General features: G+C 40.0%; 1 protein-coding gene across 1 annotated transcript; it reads right to left on the minus strand.

The window, feature by feature from the left end:
* Positions 1-15,283: 15,283 nt before the first annotated feature.
* Positions 15,284-19,287, minus strand: otud6b (OTU deubiquitinase 6B). Its single transcript, XM_086177772.1, has 8 exons — positions 19,067-19,287; positions 18,158-18,306; positions 17,955-18,050; positions 17,493-17,693; positions 16,671-16,791; positions 16,508-16,569; positions 16,304-16,410; positions 15,284-15,814 (listed from the first exon to the last, which is right to left on the minus strand). Exons 1-8 carry the CDS (start codon positions 19,140-19,142, stop codon positions 15,730-15,732), a joined length of 897 nt encoding a protein of 298 aa, XP_086033898.1. The 5' UTR covers positions 19,143-19,287; the 3' UTR covers positions 15,284-15,729.

Here is a 19,287-nt window from a genome sequence, read left to right on the forward strand (position 1 = left end):
AGTTCTTTATCTTCTGTAATGCAATTAAAAAAACAAAAATTAATTTTTCATGATATTCTAATATTTTGAGATAGATTTTTTTGAGTTTTCTTAAGATGTAAGCCATAATCAGCAATATTAAAATAATAAAAGGCTTGCAATAGTTCAGTTGATTTGTAATGAATCCAGAATGTATGACATTTTTGTTTTTGCAATTGCAGTACAGAAGATAAAGAACTTTATCACAATATTCGAATTTTCTGAGACAGTCCTGTATGGAGTGAGGTCAATTAAATTACTTTATATCAGAACTGTGACCACTTACAACATCTTTAACATCAATTAATCATTCAGGATTTTTTCCGTATACCCGATTGGTTGATTGGTCAAGTCATGGAGAGGACAGCCACATAAAATTGGTTATATTGAAGTTGCTGTCTCGGAAAGATAAAGGAATAAGACGACGTTCCCATTTGATGAGATCCATGAGTTTTTGTTACTTAAGTTGTGACTTCAAATAACTTGTAAGATGCTGCATTTCCTATATAGAGGCTGCTGGGTAATCTTAATTCTAAGAGCTTATACCGTATGGTAAATGGCCTTAACTTATATAGTGATTTCATACCTTGAAAATTCAAATCGCTTTCCACAAGATGGTATTCACCCTTTCACACATTCACACGCTCACACTCGCAGATGACTGTCATGCAAGACGCAAACAGGGCCATCAACTTGGGTGTCTTGCCCAAACGCGCTTTGGCAGCCACCAACCTTCCGACTGGGGGGGGACGCCCACTCTTCTGATTGAGCCAAAGCTCTTGGAGTAACAACAGCTGTCTGACCTACAAGGGGAAGAGAAAGACGTTGAGCAGTAGAATGAAAATGCATCAAATTTAATCGATAATGCAAATGAAGTATTGCGTTAGGTGAGTACTTCGATACAGAATTTGACCTATTCATAACAGTGTTTGGTGGAAGTCATAACTGAGGGAAACAATATTGTAATCCTATGATATGAATATTGTAAAATACTACTAAATGACACACTTATATTTTGTAATAATTATATTTTTATAATTATAATAATACTGCTAAATTAAGGAAAACACTTCATAGTTTGTAATCAAAATAGCGTGTCGCCACTGTGTTATAAGTATTGTGAGCAGATAGAGGGCACATAAAGTATCAAATTTGCCCGTTCTGTTTGCACTGATGTTGTGTGTGTGTGTGTGTGTGTGTGTGTGTGTGTGTGTGTGTGTGTGTGTGTGTGTGTGTGTGTGTGGTTGTGTTTCATGCTCAGCCAGCCTTGTATAGTGCCAATGCAATCCATCACGTTAGGATCTTTTTCAGTCTTTTTATTTCAAGTGTCCTTTGGTCATTTTTTTTTGCATAATGAGAAGCAGCGAATTCTTTTGAAACGTTACCTTTTTAAAGAGATGACCCCGACACTGTTGTCCAGCACTAGTTAATACCTGAAAGTGTCTGCTTCTTCACATTTTAATGGCATTAGATCCCAGCTAGAAATGGGTTTTGACGGGGCTCTCATTACATCATACGTCTCTCTTGAATTAGCATCAAATGTTGTGGCCTTGCATCCGCGCCATGTTTTAAAAGCTCACTTGTTTTTTCAGAGAGAGAAAAAAAAAAGAAAAGGACGTATAGAGCTTCATAGGGGATGAATAAAAGGAAGCCTGACCTAATTCAAGCCAGAGGGAGTTAGATTCTGAATGAAGCCAAATCCAAAGAGTCAGGCTAATCAGGTTTGGGCTGAGATTCAAAGCTCTAGATGAGCTACCCCTGAATCCAAAGCGGTTGATACCAACGTGGGCAGACAAGTGGAAACATTGAAGCCACAAGCCTGGTTGTGATGAATTACAGGGTCTGGAGAAACAATGCCCCTGCATACTTCCATACTTGTTTATATCGGTGGCAAAGCATTTATTTAAGGTCCGAAGCTCGAGGCCCATCAGCTCAAAAAAAAAAAAAAAAGACAACAAAACCATTGTGATCTTGTACACCATTTGACGAGGGGCTAGTTGTGTATCGCCGGGCTTTGGTAGAGTTCAACTTGGTTACTGAGAGACAGAGGGAGTGAGGTACAGTAAAAACACATTTAGCTTTTCACTTCAAATTCACTTGAGGGCTGCAGTGTTCTTTAATGCTTCCCTTTTTTAACTGCGCACAACAGAAAGTATTGTGTGCTGTACAAGCGCTTGCAAGAGTATTGTGTTTTGTTTGGTACATGCATGTGTGTATGTGTGTGTGTGTGTGTGTGTTGTGCATCTGCCTGCTTGTGCTCTACAGCCATCTGGTATCTGGTCAGTCTCACGAGGGCACCTGGCCAGCAGCTTGGCTCTGCTAGACCCCGTCCAGCATCACACCTGGTCTGGCCGGCACGCGGGGAAAAGAACAGATTGCGCCGTCCAATCAAAAGAAGCCCTACCCTGCAGCATTAAAAAAAAAAAAAAAACATCCTGTTCGACCTGGAGGTTTCGGCTTCGCGGCGTTTCAAAACCGAGATTGGAATCCACCAATGTGAGCCTGCGAGAGGATACTCACCGCTGCAATCGTTCACCCTCAAAACCATGCCACCGGAGAGATTGGTCCCTTAGACGCGTCTCTCTGCTCAACGCCTGTCAGGAAAAAGGATAGTAGGCAGTCATAAGATGATGAGCGACATCTCCTGCATCTGTCTCGAGTGGTGTGTGCCAGTATGTGCCAACCCATCCATTTAGCATAAGATGGCACTTGCCACCTGCAGGTTGTCCTCTGCCATCAATTACATTCACCTCTCCCTGCAAGAAAGATGCTCTTTGTCCCATTTCAAACACACACGTACAGAGTAATATTAGCACACGCTGGACACAGAGGGACAGACACCTGCAGAGTGTTTGTCACCTCTTCTGTTGGCATCTGCAACTGCACAGCATTGTGGGAGAGACGGCCATCTGTTGTCGTGGTGACGCTCTGAAGGGGGCAGGAAGGCCCTGATGCATCACGCTGCTCATTTCTGTTGGGAGGGTTGTGGGAACAACATTATTTTCATTACTTCTGATGACATTTGGGGACGTTAATGTGGCCAGTAGAGATGAACTGAAAAACCATTTACGGTTCTTATTGGAATTAAGACCTGTAGTTTACAAGTCAAATCGGATTGGATTTATATGGCGCCAAATCACGGCACAGTTGTCTGATGGCATTTTCCATGCAGCGCAGGTCTGGACCACACTCTTTAAAACAATTTACAGCAACCCAACATTCTCCCATGAGCGAGCAACTGGTGACAGCAGTGAGGAAACGCTACCTTTTACTGGTGGAGAAACCTTGGGCAAATCCCAGCTCAATGTGGGCGTCCCTCTGCCTCACCCAGGATGGAGAAACGAGGACAGAGAGCTAGAAAGCAAGAGTGTGATCGAGACGGGTGGGGGGTGAGTGTTGGGAGGGAAAGGGGGAAAATGATATCACACTAGTAATAACAGTTGTATTGGCAGTTACATGGTAAAAGCTGAAGTGATACATTAATAGCTATAACATTCATAAAATAAATAACAACATTGGACTCCTGGCAAGACAAAGTAGATCCAGACGCACCCCCTGGGAACTTGAGAAATGAGAAAACACAGGATTTGGGTGAAGACATGAGGTTACTTTCACGCATTGATGAAGGGACGTGAGTGTAGCCAGGATAGGAAAAGTGGGAGGAATGAGAGATATCATGGGATATCCCCCCACTGTAGGAAGCCAATGGCAGCATAACTATAGGCTTTCTCAAAAAGAACGGTTTTAAGCCTATACTTAAATCCAGCCCCCAGACCGACATTATGATACCAATGTATTAAACAAAAAAGAAGCACACGACGAAACCAAACTATGGTGTCCTGTTATGTCCTCCAAAAGTAAGATCCAAGATTCAAAGTGTTTCTTGTCATATGGACAGTGTGTACAATGAAATTCTTACTTTGCTGTCCGCACATTTGGATTTGTTCTGACAATAAATAGGTATCATAAACATTATTATACGCATGAACAGTGTTGGCAGAGCCAATAAAACATTGAGTGCAGCTTCGTGTGCAACTCACAAACAGCAGTTGCAACGGTGAGTACCGTTTAAACGGTACTAGTTCCATGTGCAGTGTTGCATTTAAAATGCAGATATAAGTTTGTATTTGGAAACTTTTCTCTTGCAAGGTTTGTGACATTTCTTGCTCACAAAAATTATTTTGATGATTTCAAAATTACAATTTTGCAATATTTGATTTTTTTTCAAGGAATACTTTAACCAGTTTCGAGTTTATTCCTTTGGCTACTCTATAATTTTCAGATGTTATTTGACAATTCAACATTGACCAGATCAATTGTGTGACTCCTGATTTCAAGATTGTCTCAACAACTTGTCCATCTATCCATGTTTTTGATGGACTTTGTGGGAATTCTATTTTCTTTCTACATGAATACTGCAATGGTGAACGCCCCCCTCCCCCACCTCATTTACAGCCAAAGTAAGGTTAAATGTCTAATATTTAGCAATTCATAAAATGTTTACAAGGCCACAGGTGGAGGTTGAGCTGGTTCGGGGAGATCCAACAAACTGAAATATTACATCAAAGACTCGAAGATACGAAATAAAATAACTCAAATTCAAACTACAATTACCTTTGATTTTAAACAAGAATAAATAAATATGGACAAAAGTCTTTTGAAAATCTGCAAAATAGTAAGATGTTTTTCTTTTAATCTGGTCAAATTATAAAGCTATCAAGACATCAAATGTTCGTAATTGGTTGCCACCTTTTGAGCGAATTTTTCTTATTTTACCAAAGACTTTTTTAATTGTTTCGTTAAAATTTACCCAGATATTTACCGTGAAGCCCCTTCCTGGAATCTCCAACTGTGCCCATCAGGAGAGCGAACGATACTCCGGTGGTCTGAAGCTTTATTTTGATCTGACAATTTGCCAATTAGAAACAGTTTTGATATACACATTCATACACAATGCAATATTCATTGTTAACATATTTCCTTGAGATACCAAAGAAATCAGCAGCGACAAAAGCGCCTTTGTGTCTTCATAACTGTGACTGATAAATGATTTAAAGTTACAAATGAAGGACATCTTGTGACAGTCGGCAGCAGAACGCATGCAACCAAGTGTTTTATTTCATCCTGAGGAAATCATAGCAGGCATAAGTAGAAATAATGACAGCAGCGCCGAGGCAGTTGGATTGAGATAACATAGATATTAACCCACATATTCCTGAAGGACGTAGGTTTGTGCAGGACATTCATTTGGCTGGTTGGTTGTGGGTCTGTTCACCCAGCCGGTGTGCACATCGCACACAGATGTTGGGCCAGCCAAGCCTGCAGTGCCACAGGCAGTGCATGCTCTAGAAAAACCCACAGACCAGATGCTGCTATCTGGTGTCCCACCCGCCTGCTGCTCCTCCACACTGGGCATGCTCCGATGGTCATCACATGACCTCGGAGCGAGGTTTCGAGATTACTCGCCGTCAATCACGTTGAAGACAGGACGGAGGGGAGCTCGAAATGAAAGACACGGGCTGTTGACTCAGCGGGTTAAGTTGCTGCGAATCTGACGAGCTAAATTTAAACGCTAGACCGCAATTAATGGATGAAATAACGCAGCTATATTTGAGCTCATTTCAATTGTAAATTTCAAAGTCAACGACAGTGCACGGAGTATTTGCCAGACCTTAGCTTGCAACCCACTTTATTTATGAAATAAAAAACTCATTAGGATAAAATGAAAGCATCAAAACACAACAGGCGCATGGAGTCCTACTGTGCTTCACATCAAACGATATAGCACGGCGTCTACATCTCTTTCAGCCTCTCCTCCTCCCAGCTATGTTCCCCGAATAAATACCCCCTCTTTCTCAGACAAACACAAACAGATACACCATTCCTCTCCGCCACCCCTCTTATTACCAAACCCGAGCAAACTGTGAGGCAGTCAGACACTCCAGATTAAAGATTCATTACTTCTTTTGAAGCGCTGGCATCGTGTTTACATTATTTCTTTGACTAATGTGAAATGTTACAAATGTAATTTGGGGTTTCGGCGATGGTGCCATCTGTAGCCTGTGGGTCATGTGGTCATGCGGTCATGTGACCCCCCACCACCACCACCACCACCACCACTGAGGAAAAAGCTCAGTAATGGCATCTCTTAACCTGCTGACTGCTGTTGACTCCATGTTAAGAGTTTAAATTAGCTCACCTCCCTCTACATCCATCACTAGACATTATTAAAAATGGTCCGTGCATTTCTTCAGGCAGAAGATTCTTAAAAATGGTAGTTGCCATCAAATCCAGCAATTACATGACAAATTATAAATATCCAGCACTTCAGGCCCTGCCCAAAACAGTCCACCACCTTTTGACTGTTATAACAGCCAAGCGGGGATTTTTTGGGGATCTATTGACCCTGAGCCTACATTTCAGCCCTGTTTCATTGGTCTTAAAATGTGTTACTTTAAGACTTAATAATTCCTCTGAAATGTTCCTGCAGTCAAAATGCATTTTTTTGTACTTGTGCATCCTATTCAGGCCCAGAGGAGGCGAGTGAGTCCTGAGGTGCCTATGAAAAGTGACATCTTATCGGACTTGTTAAACCTGTGGGAAAAGGCCGTGGACTTTCATAAACCTTAAATGAGAGGAACAGGACAGGCCATGCGAAACGTTTGCTGGTTTCTAACTTCCTGATAATTTTCCTGGAAGGCTTTATATTACAATTTTCATGTATTTTTTCACCTTATTAGTGCATTTTCTATTCATATTAATATGGATTTTCTGATGGTTAAGATTTTGTGCTCTGATTTAATTTGCTGATTGTCATGAAGTTTTTTTTTTTCTGGTTCATAATTATGAATGAATTATTTTCTGATGTTTGTGCTCTTTTTTCAAAATTTTAAAGTCATTTTTAACATGAAAAAATGAAAAAAGACACACAAATTCAACTTTTATAATAAATTCTAAATCAATAATGGGTTCATTTTTGTTTTTTTGGACGTTTGCACCCTAGGGCTTCAGGGCTCTGCAATCTGATCTAATTTCTGCAGCAGCAGCAACAACAGCAGCGTCTGCATTACTTTGGGTTGCTTGTTATATTGTAGGAAATAACCGATATTTCAGGTCTTGTCATCTCCTTACTCGGCTCTCTCATCCTGGCTTGTGGTTTAAGGAAAGACCACCACATGCAATGTGACTATATTGCAATACCACATGAGCGATCACAGCTTTATAGTTTTATATTCTATTTTATTGCTGTTATAGTCAACATTTTTGCACATTCATAGTTGTAAAAATGTACATTTACAGATGGAGGTCTTTTTTCTGTACATAACGTTCACTTGGTAACTGTTTTTCTGTATACTTAAGTCACTCCAATGCACATTCATAGTTGCAGATGTACATTTACGCATCTCAAAAGCTCTTACTTGTTTCCTCTATCCTCACTGTCCTTGCTGCTGATAACACTGGGAATTTCTCCTCCGCAGAACTAATAAAGGCCTATCTTATCTTAAAAGTAGGCATTTTAAAGCCCAGTGAATTTAAAAATCCTTTCCTTCACCTTGCTCAAGGGGAATCTTTTGTTAAGTTGTGTTATGAATTTGATGATCAGATTGTGCAGTGTTTGTTTTGCACACCTGCCATTCCTTTTTTTCTCTCCCAACATGCATCGATGACCGAATAGAAACTTTCTCCCTTCCTCACGTTCGGCTGCAATAGCCCGATAGAACAGTCGCACGCGCGTTGCAACGTTCTGATCTGACGCTTCGATTGCAATTCAACCTTCGAATTCCAATAAGAGCTCATTGTTCCTCCTTTATTAGCTGTTCTATCTGAGATTCATCACTAGTGCTGCATCTCTTGCCCCCTCTGCTCAGGAGCCAGCAGAGAATCACACTGCCACCTAGTGCCCAGCACCAATGGCAGCACAAGCCAATTGATTATGCAGTCGTTCAGTAGACAATACCCTGGTCCTCTGCCAGTGGCTCAGAACCAAGATCTGTCATGGGCAGCGATGCATGACAATAGATTTTACTGATTGGAGTGCTGCACACTCCTGGCTATGACACTGGCCCAGCACTCACAAGTGAATGGCTGTTTTTCTGTCTCTCTCTTCACAGAAGGCCCCTAATTTAACAATCAATGCTACTCTTTTTAATAGTGCTGCTGCTGCTGCCTGAGGAGAGGAGAGGAGAAATCAGGCTGAAACTGTGTTAAATCACTCTTCTGAGTTGAAGAACCACAATCATGGCTTTGGAGAATCTCGGAAAATGACAGGACGTCATGCTGGACTCTGTTGGCAATTGAAGCCGGAACAGTGGTACGAATTAAATGTTTCAAAGTCCCGATGCTGAGAGAACATTGGAAAGCATTTTTGGACGTGAGAGTTTCAGCGATGACATTGGCGGGTGGGTGGGTTAGGTTGTAGAATGTTTTGGGAAATCAATTCCAATATGAAAATAAATATAGATCTAAATGTCTCATTTTAGCCATATTTATTGAAGATAAAAATAAGAACATTTAAAACAAATACCCACGCAAACTGTTTCTATTGGTTGATCACTTGTTCATTCACTAATTATTCGAATGATTCTTGTTCTAATATGCTGATCTTTTTTTCCAAGCTCACTCACCAGATTAATTTCAAAATAGTGAAATTCCAAACCTTCTCAATAGTAAAACCAGGACAGCTCCAGTAAAAATAACAGCCAGCCAGAGAAACCTTGAATGAAACACAAAATCAGATGCAAACAAGTCTGTCACTGACTTTGCTGGTCAGCACGTAAAATACTTCAAACTCCAAAGTTGACAATTAGAGATAAGGAGACAAATTGTGCAATTAGCCATAACATACCACTTGACAATAGAAAGTAAACAAACCAAAATAATGTGTACAATAGCAAACACTCCATTTTTCATTACGTCCATGATAATCCAAGCTCATATCTAGCTTCCACTTTTGTGTTTTAAGACAATGTATCCGTTTCCCAGCCAACCAGGATGCAGGAATAATAGCGCCAGCAGCTATATTCTCCTCTATAGGCATTCTAAGCCAAACCCCGGCGTAGCAAGACAGACTAAATACCTCCAAACAAACGACACCAGACTGTGGGAAATGCTTTAACAAAAGATGTATGTAATGAACCTGAGGTGCCTTCTCTCCAATCTATCACCCTGAGTGAATTTGCCAACATCATTCTCTTTACCTGCGAGCATAGTAAATGAGAATTTATGCAGCCGCTACTTTATCATTCTTTACTTTTTTTCACCCCCATAATGTAGCCGTGCCATGCGAGACAGATATTTCCACCAAAGGCAATATCCCCTTGCAGTAATTATATCAGAGCAAAAGAAGGGCTCATTAACATATGCTAGGCATGTCAGGAATTTACAAGCGCCTTTTGTAGATGCCTCTCATCAGTGTGCTGCTCCCATCCGTATGGTGTCTCCTTTGAGGATGCAACCTCCTAATTTCCATACATGTCAATCAAGCTGTGCACGGATTTTTAGAAATAGTCTGAACAAAAACACCAGGCTCAGTGAATATGGCAATCATTAGGCACAACTCAGTGATGTGGGAGAAGTGTGTTGTGGCACGGACCTAACTGGAAAAAAAACACCAGAGAAACAAAGTGATGGGGCAAAGTCATTTTAACAAGGTGCCGTCATGTGGAGGGACTGTGTTTGTACCGTGGCATCATATTTAAGCAGGATGTGTGTGTGTGTATGCATGCAGACACCAGACATACTAACGGATGAAGTCCTGAGGCTGGGGAGCTTGTGGCTGCTGGTGCTGCTCCACTGCTGCAGGACCCAACATCTGCTGCGTGCAAGAAGCCACATATCACTGGCCTTTTACCCTTTAACATGGTGCCAGCAGAAAGGAATGACCTATTTATTAGCCATGCCCTCCCTCTCTCTTCCTCTCGCTCTCTCACACACTCACTCAAAATATTTTGAATGCACATTGGTTCCCCCTGATGATGTGAAGGTGAATTATATGGCATTCTATACTGATGTGACCCAAGAAAGCATACAATAATGAGTAGAAATAAAAAGAAATGTAAGCTTCTAAGGTACTGACTGATTTTCTTTTTATAATGTTCAATGTCAGAGTACATTTTTGAACAGTGGAATCTACAAAAGAGTCCTTTGAATGCAAATTCATTCTGCACCCAGAGATCCTGACCAATTATCCAGTACATGGAACACAACAGATATCATGGTGTTGCACTGATATGCTAAGTTTCGAGAATTGCTCAGAGAAGCTATTCCTCTTTATAAAGTAATAATAATTTGCTTACATATTCTGCACTTCTCATTGTATATATGTGTAACTTGGTCATTTAAAACCACAGAATTTTTACACCTGACAGAGTAATGGATCAGATTACTGCTGTCACAAAGCACTGATTATAAAACAAACCAAATAGTAAAAAAAAAAACAAAGGGTATAAAATGAAATGCCTATGGTCCACATTGTGCCCAGTTGGCCTGCACGTCCCTGTCCTCGCCGGCTTTACACCTGACCCCAAGGCTTTGTCCGGTTCATGCCAACAAGGCCGGGGCAGACATGCTGGTGCGGTGCTTAGTTCCACCACATTGGCTGTCTTGGCCCGGCGCCCTCTTGCTGACAGTCAGCACGTACGTACAGTATGAGCCAACCCTCCCCGTTTCTGCTCCTGTACATGGAAACTGACTTTTTAAAAAGAGATAAACCAAGGAAATGGGGAAGAAAAATTAAATTATATAGAGCCACTGGGGTGGAAAATCTATGGAGTGAGATGAAGATGGAGTCAGTCTGCGTTTGAATGAGTCTAGTGCGCCTCAGCGTTCGTCTCTGTGGTGAGTGAAGACCCAGTGTCCGTTTCCGTCACCGACCACTCTTTCCTTTCTTTCTTTCCCATTCATTGTCATTGTCTTTTCCCCTTAAGTGCACTTTCGCCCACACCACTTGGAAATTGATTGAAACAAAATGTCACAATTATGCCCTGTAGCTCGCCGCTTCAATTATTCATCAATTAGGGGCTAGGCTCTTTTTTTTCTCTCTTCTGAGCTGATTTTTCATTCAGTTTGCTCGAGATGTATGGCTCCCCTGCTGTTAACCAGTCCAAAGTCATTAGTTTCTGGGTTTGCAATTAAAGCTGATGCATTATGCATGAGGTTTCGAGTCAGCAGACACATGCAGCAGCGGCCGCAGCGGCTCGAGAACAAGCTAGCACGCTCTGGAAGCGTGGATGGGAAATTAATTTGCTACAAATGAAGTTCTCTCTCTCTATCTCTCTCTTGTCTGGCAGGGTGGAACAGATGCCACTGGCAAGAGATGGAGATAGAGACAGGGCAGTGATCCAGTCCCAGTCAGCTCTGACAAGGGATTAGGATCCCTTTAAATCTTCTCCTCCGAAAATGTGAGAGGGGGTGTTTTAGGTATAGGAATTGACTGTGTGTTTATATTACTGCAGGGCAATGTGGGGAGGGGGAGGGGGGGCATATATCATGGACTTCTCAAGTCTATTTCTTATAACAACACTTTTCAATGATGTCTATAAGGTATGGAAGCCCAAGTTTCAAATCAATGGTCTTTAGCTTGATTCCCTTCTGAAAAAATGATTTATGAAAGGTTCTTGCAGCACTGACATTGCATTATGTCACAATCACACCGTGACCTTTAAATGTTGTTCAGTTGCAAAAAATGAACAGTGGTTTCTTCATTTTAACAGCTGTAATAAAGTTCTGGCTTCCCTATTACTCTTATCAGTTACAATTAGTTGTTTACCAATATAAATTCTTGCTAGCTCTCCCAATTTCTCTTTATTCTCAGTTGATTTTTGTTTTAATTCTCAGTGAATTTCAGTTCATGTCTTGGTTACTTGCTCGTTCTGTTCCCCACATTTTTATTAATAAATGCTGTATTTACATGAAAGGTGATTGGTTGAGTTTACACATTACACATATTTTTCTAGACTTTTGAAATACACATTTCAGTGAGCAAAATATGACCCCACCCTCAGTGGATATTCAGTAAATATGAGTATTTGTCCTACCTCAACTGCGCTTTCAGTGTTCAAGTTGGTTTGACAGACGTCCGGACATTAACGTGCTCTTGTCTTTGGAAATCTGCAAGGGGTAGAGTTATTAATTGAAGTACGATTAAACACATTTTATTTAATGATTCTGTGTTTCAGTGGAAAAAAGGAGAATACTTTGTTTTTTTAGGCAAATTTTCCACATGTTATCAACCACAGAGAAGTAAGTGGAGGGGAAACAGCTGGATATTAAAAAAAATCTGAACAGACCAATGTGAAAATTAGCTGTAATAAATCCACGTTCACATAAACAGTGTTTGTAAATATTTACAGAGCCCAAGTGGTTTTCTATGGAGTCATCGTGTTGCTTTATATATACTCGGTTATTGGGAATTTTATAAGCCTGTCGAAGAAGATGCTGCTTAGGATCAGTAGAAGAGCAAGTGTGAAGCGTAAATTCCAATGTTCATCTGCTGCCATCTGGTGACGAGGGTTTGGACAAAAGTGACAGCTGGAAAAGGAATTCTTAATGGGAGAAATAAAATAGACTGGTATTTTTGTATACCTGATTATAATGAAGGGGAGTTCCCAGGGGCCCCATGGGATGGAAAACCACAATCGAAAATACTTAAATTTTAAAGAGCAGTGGTATGCACCCCCACCTCAAGAACAAATAAAAATTAAAATTAAGATTAAATTATAATAATTTAATAATAATGAATAATTTGATTTTATTTATTTTTTATTATATATAAAGTTATATATTATATATAAAATATATACACATACATATTAAAAGCACATATTGAAATCGGAAATATGTTGGCAAATAGAAAAAATAGAACATTTTTAAAGGAATGATCAGATTCATTTTCTTTATCATTTTATTTATGTATTTATCTTTGGTGGATTTTCTGCACAGTGCTCCCAATCTGATCCTTGTACAGAAATTTAAAACCAATAATAAAATAATTAAAGAAAATAATCTGCCATAATTTCTCGTCAGGAAATTACCAAGTAGCCCAAAAAAAAAACCCTCACTGAACAAAATTCAACTGGACTCAAAAGTAAACTTAACTCAACCCAGGGGGAGAGCACAATTCAAGTATAGTCTCCTCAGGGGACTAAATTAAAACCTGCCAAAAGTCTTCTAGCAGGAAGGTTATAATATGCTGTATCTTTGAGCTAGTTTAGTTCGAACCTGACTGAAGGGGATAGAGAGTTTTTAGTGTGTAAACTACCCTCATCTTGATGCCACACCGTAGTACAAGGGCCCATCTGTGTTGAAGCACTTGTACGAACAGAGAGGGATTCACACTGGGATGCTCGTGAAACTCCTCAGATTCAGATGCTGAAATAAACCAATGTAAACAGGAGCGCATTAGAGCCCCGTATTATCATTATACAATCTTGTTTTATTCACAGTTCATTAGCTGCTCCGCGGAGGTTATGTTTTCAGCGGTACAAGGCCAATTTTCCCCAAAATGTGCTCACCGAACACCCGTCTAGTTCAATTTGTCACCGTGCCATAGACCGCCGTAATACACTAAAAATCACCTGGCCAACTTTTCTCAGAGCGATGAAGTGCAAACACTCAGCCAGGTGGTGAGGAAGGGGTCCATGCAGAGCGAACAGCAGCTGTTGTCAGCCAGCAGGGCAGTGGGGGGGTCGCGGGGCATCCTGCGGACAAGAAGACCTGCCCCTGTCCTCCCTATGGAGCAACCTGGCAACCAGTTCTTGTTGGTAAACAAGGAAAAGAATGGGATGCACATCGTTTCCGTTATTGTGGGAACTTAATAGTGTACGTACCGGATTACTGTGGGCCATTTATTCCCTACTACAGAACTGACACAGTGTGACCCCCCAAGGGGGAAAGTACTTAAAATTAAGGCATGCAAAGTCTTTCAAAAAATTTGCTAACAATTTAGCAAATCTGATCTGATCTGACACCAAAATACTACGGAATACTTCACACGTACCAATAGTAAGAAATAACCTCAACAGCTAACTACACTGTTCAAGTTATACGAGGAATGTATTCCAGATTTTGTCATTATACATATATATTTTCCTGTTTCATAGCAATTTCAAAAACATTTTCTGTCTAATCTTCAAGTTACGTGCATGCATGTGTGTATTTTTTGTGTATTTTCTTCACAGTGTCTCTGATTTGATCTTTATACATGAAATTAAAATTGGTGAGAACATTTTAGGAATATTGGTCATAAATTGAAACCAGCTGATCTAATGACATGTTGATTCTAAATGATCTTTTAGCTGATTTACTGATATTTAAGTGGAGCTTGAATGCAAAGGGATAGACTTTTAGCTGCATGTCTGAAAGTTCTGTAAAACATCTCAAAGGGTTGTGCAAATGGTAAAACTCACAGGTTCTCATGAGATCAGCTTTGATGGAGGCCTCTGATGGAGATAGTCAGCAGGACTGAAAGTTCATTGACATGGAAACACCTCCAAGAACATGATCCTCTTCTTAAAACCCAGTTACAAGGAAGTTATTTTGCCATATAAGATTCTGAATACTGACTCGGCCATTTACAAGAACAATAAATCAGGCTTCGGGCTCCCATGGCAACAAGATGCCGCTTGGGTACTTGCTTGGGAATTGCGCCATCTTGCGGTGAAGAGTAGGTACTGCAATCATCGACGTGCACTGTTGGACAACTGGTGATAAAAACCTCCTTTTAATGAATATTTGCGTTTTCAAAAGCTTCAGATGATTGATCGCATACTTGTTTTGTTTTTTTAATAATATCAGGTATTACTTGAGATAAACTGATCCAAGCATTCAATATTTGTTTTATAAAAAATATGGCTTTTTTTGTCAGTAGCACTCCTGGCATGGCCCCCTACATTTGGTCTCCAGCATAGAAAAATGAAAATTACTTTACTAAAATGTATTTTTAAAATTTCTTGAGAATGGGTACTACATATTAATAAACACATGAAATTGGAACACCGAAAAGACAAGGGAAATTACTTGAAAATAGCAAAAGACAGGCCTTAAGACAAATCTTAACAAGGTCACTATATTTGATGTCTCCGAAGCGAGTGCATCATTTACTCCAGAAGCCGTGCCACTGGTATTTGATAAACCAAATTGATTTGTGCTTGTGTGAGAAATAATAAAATAGCACTCAATATTTCCCATGATCTCATGTCAAGTAGAGCATAATTGTGATTTTCCTTATTAAACAGTAACAGTAAAACATGAAACGGTGACAACCCTCCACTTTTGTAGTATTTTATGTAACACTGAAATGATTTCCAAGTGTTTCCAGTCCAACACTTCAAAAGTTCTTCCGTCTCTCAGTGGACGTGGCATGCACTTCCATTCTTTTCTAGGCTCATTGACTGCGTGCAGTGTGTTTCACCAGTGTTTCCAAATTGTCTTAAAATCTTAAATCTTGCAAGGGTTCATGAACCAAATATGCTGGGTTTCACTTCATTGGAATTTTCAATAACATTATCAATAAATGATAATAGTTCCATCTCAAATTATTATTAGATTTTCTTCTCTTCCAGAAAAGTGCAGTTCAGTATGTAATAACTCAATGCACAACATTTTATAGTAAACACACGATTCTGTGAAAGGGATCACCCTCAATGACCTGTAAGGTGAGAGGGCTGGACACTCCTTGCTTTGGTTTCTATCAAATCAAGACTGCAGTGTCTCTCAGCTGTTTTCTGCATTGACTGGATCCTTTAGCTGCTCCACAGAATTGTAATGCTCACCCAGGCCGTAAGCATGACGCATATAGCTGCAAGACAACAACAGCATTATGAGATGCAGCGCTCAACTTTAAGAAAATGACCTGAATGTGTTTCAGAACATTTAAAATGTAAACACACAGCTTCCATTTGTGATAGCTTATCTTTTACACAAAGATGCAAAACTGTCTTGTGCTCAAATCCAACAGATGGCTGGAATTTGCTCATTCTGGTGATTTTTCATTTCGATTTCTACTTAAAACTGTGCATACTTTTTTGAGGTGACGGATGTCAGTCTACGCATAAAAAGATTTATTTACCTAATGAGCAATGAAATCACAAAAGCAAAACTCAACACTTTCAACTGACAGTCCTCTATGTCTCCACATTACTCAAAAATAAAAAGATCCACTTTACAGCGAGATGGCATTTTACAAATTTAGCTTAAGGCTAGATTGTCTTACTGTGCAAAGGTCTAAGCCACTTCTATTCCTTACAATTTTCTGCTCATTAAGTGGTTCATATTTGAATAATCTTACACTAGGGTGATGGCTTCACCATCATATTCCTCTCCAATTTTTATCGATGGGGAATCAGCCTGGATCACCTCGATTGGCAGCTGAAGGACCTGGCTCAAAGCTCGCAGCTGTCGAATGAAAACATCGGTAGAAATAATTATTACTGTTATTGAATTTACAATAAGTCACAGGTATTTAATTATTGATATAATAAGAGGGACTCACTTCCAGCTGCCCGCCCCAAGCTGCCGTGTGCTCCATATCACTGCAGTACTTCTCAAACTCATCTGGAGGTAACATCATGCGCATGAAAAACTTGATTATGACAATTATCTATAGGCAGAACACAGATCCTACCGGTTGTAAAACCACCACAGGGAGCTTTTACCTGTAGTATACATGTCACCCGTGTTGGGGTTGGTGAGAAAAGGCAGGAAGTCGTCAGCATGGTTTCTCATGCGCTCAGCAGTGCGCGACCGCAGTTCTTTCACACTCATGGTTAACTCAGGCTTCAACAGAGAATAAGATTTTGATATCAGTAATCATATATTACACTGAAAGCATTTAAACCAAACTACACCAACAATGAAAAGTCTACAACTTTGCTCAATTGTAGTTTTCTTTCTTTTTGGACATATTCATGTCATATTTCATTAATTCCGATTAATTATCTCCCTGAGGCCCTGATTTCAATGTACATAAATAGACATTTTCAAGGCCATTTCATACCTCATTTAAATGTGAAAATAATTCAAACATGAATCATTGGATCAGACATTACCTGATGTTTTTGGTAGACGATTCTATATTGTAATGCATAGTTACTTTCAATTAACCCTGTATGAATCTATATAAGTGCAGGTCTAGATGAAACTTTATTATAATGACATGTTCCTTTCCTGAGTCAGTAGGCAATAATTGTTTCTCCTAAAAAAAATAAACTAAATGTAAAGCATTCTTAAAAAAAAAAAAAAACTGAGCATCAAGACCTACAGTAGAAGCGGCCTGACCCCTGGTTTCCCTCAGGTCTGTTAGCGCTGGCAGAACCAATCACAGCAATTCTTGCTGGCATCGAATTCCCACCAGAAAAGCTGGGGACCATTTGAGCAGTATCACTGAATTGTCGCTAACTCTATTTTTGACAGAAGCCAGGTGTAGACTGTTACGGTTGAACTCTAATGCTCCAACATTTCCATTTTCCAGTACATACCTTGGAGCGCTGTGCCAGCTGATCTTCAATGGCACGGTACATGCAGTGGCCGTCTGAAGAAATCTCCTTTATCTGGAGGTGCTGCTGGGAGAGTTTCTGAGCCAACTTTAGTCCCTCCTGATGCCGGACGCCCTGCAGGTTCAGCACCTCTGCCTCTGCTATCCTGCTCTCCCTCTCCTTCTCCTTGGCAGCCCTTTTGTCCTGAATTTAATCAGCATTTGGATGTCACATTACAGTCTAAACAAATGCCAGATTTAAAATTGGGTAAACAAACATAATTCAAGACTTCCCTGACCGATGTATCAGGGTTTACAAATTTGAAAATTGGGATGAAATGTGAAAAAGGATTCCAGTAAATACAGATGTTAGTTTGTTAGCATGCCATGTGTCCTTCCATCCATTATTACTGACTTGATTGATAAATGACAAACAAAAGGAAACCACTCTGAACTGAACACTCACCCTTCTTTTCTGGGCTTTTGTTACACGTGGCTGTTTGACATCTTGCTCCTCACCTGCGACACTTATAGTCTCCACACCATTTGTCAACTCTTCCACCTGGTAAGAAAGGATAACTTTTACAATGTTGTGTTTGTTTAAAGCCTGGACTCCATTTCCTAAATACTTCAGTACAACTTCACTTTTCCTCTTTTAGAAGAATTTACCTTTGTATCAGCTAAAGATGAGAGTTCTCTCAGTTCCTCTTCATGTTTCTGGTTGAGATCCGCTTCAAGTTTAGTGATCTCCTCCATTAACTGTTTTCTCCTTTTTTTGTCATTTTTGGGAACTGCATTTTTCATGCTCTGGATCTTGGCTGCAAGCAGAGCAAAGAGAGCAAACTGTATGACTGGATCAGGACAGACTTTATCTGCCTACTACCAAGACATCATATCCCCTATGTCTATGATGAAGACGTAAAAGATAAAGTCAACAACATTGTTTAGATGTTAAAATTTTAATATGCACATTAATAGTGACATTTTGCATGATGTATACTTTTGATAGTCTCAGATAATTGTTATATAAAGAGCATGAGCTGATTCATAGGAAAAAGAAAAATGCTGAAATACATAATACTCAAATAGTGCCCAGTGGTGGATCAGACTTGTCACATGAATCTAAAGAAAAAAATTCTCTCAAACAAATGTTTGACAACTGCTGCTGGATTGCTCTGCATGAGCTAAACTGTATGCGGTACACAGCAGTCAGTGTTAAATTTGTAAATTTGTTTTATGTTTTAGCTTCATAGAATACATTATTTGACCAAGTACCGCTTTCAGTCTCGTTCGTGGTTGCACAGTTCGTTTAAAAAATCAAACACAAAAAAATTTTACACTAACGAACAAATAGCAAAAATAACACATCGTAACTCTAAACTGATGGTGAATCACGCCTGTCCTTCAGTATTAATAGCTTCTGTGCTAGCTTGGTCACTCACTCCATACCAGCTAGAAGCTCAGCTGAGCTGAATTGACGAAAAAACAGCTCGGCTTGAATCTAGTCGCTGTTTTAAACAAATTATATATCCGAGCTTCGTATCCATAACATCGATATAATAACGTGGACATGATTACCTTGCAGATCTTTCTTCTCCTTGCGATGCTGCTTAGCGAGCAGCTCCTCCTGGGTCTCCGCTATCCCTTCATCCATGACTGGGCGCTGCCGTGCCCTTTCTATCAGGACTTACATGAAACCAGGGAGAAAGAAAGTAGTGACTCAATGCGTTGCTATATATTTAACTAAACATGCGCCACCCAACAAGCAATTGACAACAATGTTGTTCAACGATATAAAA

The sequence above is a fragment of the Fistularia commersonii genome, chromosome 30 (genome assembly GCF_037954325.1).
Source record: "Fistularia commersonii isolate RoL2024-O1a breed Wild chromosome 30, RoL_Fcom_v1.0, whole genome shotgun sequence".
In the NCBI taxonomy this organism is placed as follows: Eukaryota; Metazoa; Chordata; class Actinopteri; order Syngnathiformes; family Fistulariidae; genus Fistularia; species Fistularia commersonii.

Coding starts and splice junctions, on each gene's coding strand:
- otud6b (XM_086177772.1), bottom strand. CDS start 19,142: ATGGATGAAGGGATAGCGGAGACCCAGGAGGAGCTGCTCGCTAAGCAG. Junction 18,051..18,157: donor CATCTTTAGCTGATACAAAG/GTAAATTCTTCT, acceptor CTTTCTTACCAG/GTGGAAGAGTTGACAAATGG. Junction 16,792..17,492: donor AGCTGGCACAGCGCTCCAAG/GTATGTACTGGA, acceptor TCTCTGTTGAAG/CCTGAGTTAACCATGAGTGT.